Raw genomic sequence first — 5,152 nt, 5'->3', positions numbered from 1 at the left:
TTTTTTTTTTTTTTTTTAATCTACTATTGTTAATTATTGTTGCGTTAATGGAATTTTTATCGATCGATCGATAAAAATACTCGTGTTTCTCGTATGTCTACTTAACTAGGTGCTCCGTATATTATATGAGAATCTCGTTTTCAAAATTGAAATTGAAATTATGAGAAACTATATTGTGTATGTACAAACGATATTGTAACATCAATGCGCACAATGTCGCGATTCTTTTATGCATTTTCGTGCTTTCGATTGGTTCAGATGGTTTTTTTTCATTTTCTTCTTCTTCTTCTTCTTCTTCTTCTTCTTCTTCTTCTTCTTTTGCTGCTGCTGATCGTTTCTTAACGCTGCATAGCCAACGCGTTCAAATAAATCGTATGAACGGAAAGAAAAACGGTTGATCTTATTCCTTGATGCGATCAGCAACAGTTTCCAAATTTCATGCCACTTTCTTCTTACTTGTCTTCTTGCTGCGAGGGAGAGTAGCGAAGCTTGTTATCTGAAATATCAGAGATACGAGCGTTATGGTAGAATCGTTTCAATTCTTTCGATTAAATGCAAATTTGAAAACTGCTCGAAATGATTTATCACATCACACTGGCTGTAGAGAAAATATATTATGAGGAACAAAGTCAATTTCGATGCAGTATTTGAAGTTTTCTATATTTTGTTTGGGGGAAATTTTTTCTCTTTCGTCTCGAGATCGTTTTAATCCATAGAGAAATTAAAATTTTCACAATGAATTCACAAGGAAAAGTAATAATATGTCTTCGTTCTTTTGAAACATTAGAAGAAGAATTGAAATGGTTTGATTTAGATGTAAATAAATTATTAGATCTATAATGAAATAATTTGATGTTACTTTTTTCACTTTTCAATCTTTTTGAAATATATGAAAATTTCTTTGTAAAGTATCTGTTATTTAGAATACTATTTTAATAAATTTTTTTAAAAAAAATATACAAATTCATGTTCAGGACGAAAGAGAAACAATTTCCACGAAAGTTTCCAGAGTATACTTTCTTCTTTGAAGCGACAATTAATAATTTAATAATGGCGATATAGCTGTTAATAATTAAATATACATCATGCAGGTTTTAAGATAATAACACTCGCTAAATTAGTGATCTAATTAACACAAAACACTCTAGAAACATTTTCATACGATATGAACGAACGAATTAATCCGTTTCTTCTCTCCAGATTTCCAGTACGTTTAAAGTATCTAGCAGGTGGTGGGGATGAGGAAGGAGGTTAGGTTAGGTTTAACTCGTCAACGAGAACCAGTCAAAAAGACCCGTGTAAATAACTCTTATAATATATTATATTACGCAATAATAAAATTTTATTCTTTTTAAAAAATATCCGACTCCAATCTCCTCCCAATTTTCGACGTCTCCTCCCTTATTATTCCCGACTCGACGCTCTCTTCTATCCCCTCTTCATCCGTTTCGACGCTCTCCATTTTGCTCCGTTTATCATCGGTTGGCGCGAGTACGTAAGAGCCGTCAGAGCTGTTGGACGTGTCGTTCTCGCTCTCGTCGTCGTTACATCGAACGCCCTCTGATTTCGGTTCGATTATCATTTCCCGATTATCGACGCTGCTCGATCTAGTTCCGTCCCCCTTTTCCTTGGCCCTGTGAAAAGCGTTCTGAAACACGTTCCTCGGGATGGCGAGCAATTTGGAGAAACCCTCCCTGGTCCTCTGCCTCTTCGACCTCTTCCCCTTCGACCTCGCATCCGAGCCGTCGCCGGTAAACGCGTCTTTGCTCCTCAACGTTTTGATTACCAATGTGGCTCTCAACGCGCCATCCTCTCCCTCCTCATTTCTCGCGAGAGGCACTTTGGGCGCCGGCCTCTTGTTGTACCTTCCAGCTCGGCCGAGATTGGCCGAATTTCTGCGCGACACGCTCGGTGTCGTCCAAACGTCCAAGGAGCCCTCGATCCCCATCGCCGCGTCCTCCATCTTTGTTTCCTCGGCGACTTCGTCTTCTCCGTTCGTTTCTTCAATTTTATCACCCGCGACATCTTGCGACAACGTCGTCTCGACGACGATGGACGCGTCGCTCAGACGCAACTTTTCTTGGGTGTGAACTATATTGTTGACAGCTTTGCGGGCGTCGCTCAGGAGTTGTTTGAGCTCCTCGAACTTGTTTTGACAGAGTTGATCCGTTATTGGGGGATGGATCGCGTCGTCGTTTTCTTCTTCGTTGGTTGATCTTTTGGAAGATTCATGGCGATGATTATGCGACGAGTCGGTGTTCGCTTCTGTTAGCGAACGTTTGGAATCGGTTCTCGCCTCGAGGGCTGGAATTGTTGGAAGCTGTGCGGCTATACGTACGGAATCCAATGGGTTAGCGACGGTTTCTAGTGATTTTGTCACTGGTTCCGGGCCTGATTGACTGGTGTGTTTAAGTAAATCGACGTTACCTGGGAAAACGGGGCCACGATCGAAATCGATATAATCAGCGACATTACGGTTTTGCGAGAGCAGAAGCAAGATCTCGAGTGCTTGTTCGGGAGTGACGAGATTTAGAGGTGGCGGAAATGAGATATTTTTGGAGAAGGGAGGATCGATGCTGTCGGAATCCTCTCCCGAGTCCTTCAAATATCACAAAAATTTATTATCAAATATAATACCTGGACGGAGGAAGATAAACAAATGAAATAATTTCGAATAATAAATGGGTGTATAGGAAATTTAGGCGAATATTTCGATCGACCAAGGTTAAAATTCTCGGCACAAATTTTTGCACGATGTCTCCGAAATCTCTATTGGCATCCCTTTTTAATAGCATTTTTTATAAAATTTCGAAAATCTTATCACGATTTACAAACGAATCTATAAAATATTTTCTTTTCAAAGTTCAAGGCTCGGATAAAAAAGAAAATTCTCGAAAATGAATCTTTATTTAATGTCTCCAAAATTTCTATTGGCATCCCTTTTTAATAGCATTTTTTATAAAATTTCAAAAATCTTACGATATATAAAATATCCATAAAATATTTTCTTTTCAAATTTCAAGGCTCGGATAAAAAAGAAAATTTTCGAAAGTGAATCTTTATTTAATGTCTCCAAAATTTCTATTGGCATCCCTTTTTAATAGCATTTTTTATAAAATTTCAAAAATCTTACGATATATAAAATATCCATAAAATATTTTCTTTTCAAATTTCAAGGCTCGGATAAAAAAGAAAATTTTCGAAAGTGAATCTTTATTTAATGTCTCCAAAATTTCTATTGGCATCCCTTTTTAATAACATTTTTTATAAAATTTCGAAAATCTTACCATGATAAATAAAATATCCATAAAATATTTTCTTTTCAAATTTCAAGGCTCGGATAAAAAAGAAAATCGTGAATCTTTATTGAATGTCTCCAAAATTTCTATTGGCATCCCTTTTTAATAGCATTTTTTATAAAATTTCAAAAATCTTACCACGATATATAAAATATCCATAAAATATTTTCTTTTCAAATTTCAAGGCTCGGATAAAAAAGAAAATCGTCGAAAAAAGTGAATCTTTGATGCCATTGAATGCCATTGGCATCCCTTTATAATAGCATTTTTTTATAAAATTTCAATTTAATCGAGTATGATTTCGAAAATTTTACTACGATACAAACGAATCCATAAAATATATTCTTCTCAAATTTTAAAGCTCAGATAAAAAAGAAAATCATCAAAAGTGAATCTTTATTGAATGTCTCCAAAATCCCTATTGGCATTCCTTTATAATAGCATTTTTTTATAAAATTTTAATTTAATCGAGTATGATTTCGAAAATTTTACCACGATATATAAACGAATCTTCAAGGTTCAGATAAAAAAGAAAATTGTCTAAAATGAATCTTTATTGCCATTGAATGTTTTCAAAAAAATCTCTATTGGTATCCCTTCTTAATAGCATTTTTTATAAAATTTCAACTTAATCGAGTATCGAGTATGATTTTATTACGAAATGAAAATTTTATCACGATATACAAACGAATCCATAAAATATATTCTTCTCAAATTTCAAGGATAAAAGAGAAAATCGTCGAAAGTGAATCTTTATTGCCATTGAATATCTCCAAAATCTCTATTTAATAGGCATCCCTTTTTAATAGGATCTTTTATAAAATTACAACTTAATCAAGTATCGAGTATTGTTTATAATCGAAGCAAGCATTTCGAAAATCTTACCACGATAAGAACGAATCTATAAAATATATTCTTCTCAAATTTTAAGGCTCGTCGAAAGTGAATCTTTATTGAATGTCTCCAAAACTCTATTTAATAGGCATCCCTTTTTAATATAATTTTTTTTAAAATTTCAACTTAATCGAGTATGATTTCGAAAATCTTACCACGATATACAAACGAATCTTCAAGGCTCGGATAAAAAGGAAAATCGTCGAAAGCGAATCTTTATTGCCATCCAATTTTTAAAAGAGCTGCCAATGCTTTTTGCTAACAGCATGGAAAGATCTGGATGCTCATCATCATCGTTTGGAGCAATCGTTTGGAGAATTAAACCTTGATCTACGAACGTAACAGTGATTCCACCGGTTGGATTCAATACCTCTGGGGTCTTCTTGGTCGCGGAGCGAGGTTTTGCCCGTGTTCTTGCGCCGACGCTCGATGTTCGAACCAACGAGTCGCCTTGGGACGTACGGCTGGATTGTAGCGCTTCCCCGCTGCTGTATCCGCTTGATATGTCGTCCGAGGACCTTATGTTGCTGAAACGGCAACCATTTACAATCGCACGACCGATTCATTCCACGCAACAAAAGGTCACTCTACTCACGTTAAGCTGGTTGTCGGCTCTCTGGACCGCGGTTGTCTAACGTCCACGTCCACCTCGGAAAAGTACATCTCCACGCGATTGCTGCTCGACTGCGTCCGACGAGGACTGTACCCTCTTCTCCCTACGTGCTCTCTTCGACGAGGTTCCACTGCACGAGGTTTCACCATCGGGAATAAAATTGCGAAATTAATTTATTCGTTCGTATCATTTGCGTTATGAGAAAAATGTGATACTTTTTTTTATTATTGATTTTTCTTGAAGTCGAATCTTTAGGAAATATATCGTAAAAGATGTATCGTTTCGAACAAATTTTTCCATATTTTTTTTACGAGTCGATGTAAATTTTCGATACTGTGGTATTGAA

General features: G+C 36.1%; 1 protein-coding gene and 1 long non-coding RNA gene across 4 annotated transcripts in view; both read right to left on the bottom strand.

The window, feature by feature from the left end:
- Positions 1 to 313: 313 nt before the first annotated feature.
- On the bottom strand, positions 314 to 1,293 carry LOC116185952. The gene is made up of 2 exons (XR_004150851.1): positions 1,163 to 1,293; positions 314 to 496 (listed from the first exon to the last, which is right to left on the bottom strand). It is a non-coding gene; the product is annotated as an uncharacterized LOC116185952 (long non-coding RNA).
- Positions 1,294 to 1,351: 58 nt separating this feature from the next.
- LOC102681211 overlaps positions 1,352 to 5,152 on the bottom strand; it is a 39,584-nt gene continuing 35,783 nt past the window's right edge. For all 3 annotated transcript variants that reach the window (XM_031511744.1, XM_031511747.1, XM_031511746.1), the window contains exons 6-8: positions 4,789 to 4,936; positions 4,564 to 4,720; positions 1,352 to 2,599 (exon numbers count right to left, since the gene is read on the bottom strand). In XM_031511744.1, the coding sequence (XP_031367604.1) occupies positions 1,352 to 2,599; positions 4,564 to 4,720; positions 4,789 to 4,936 (1,553 nt within the window). The remainder of the gene's footprint in view (positions 2,600 to 4,563; positions 4,721 to 4,788; positions 4,937 to 5,152) is intronic.

Source organism: Apis dorsata, unplaced genomic scaffold (genome assembly GCF_000469605.1).
Source record: "Apis dorsata unplaced genomic scaffold, Apis dorsata 1.3 scaffold_347, whole genome shotgun sequence".
Taxonomy (NCBI): Eukaryota; Metazoa; Arthropoda; class Insecta; order Hymenoptera; family Apidae; genus Apis; species Apis dorsata.
The sequence above is the reverse complement of the archived record's forward strand: the minus strand, read 5'-3'. Positions and strand labels throughout refer to the sequence as shown.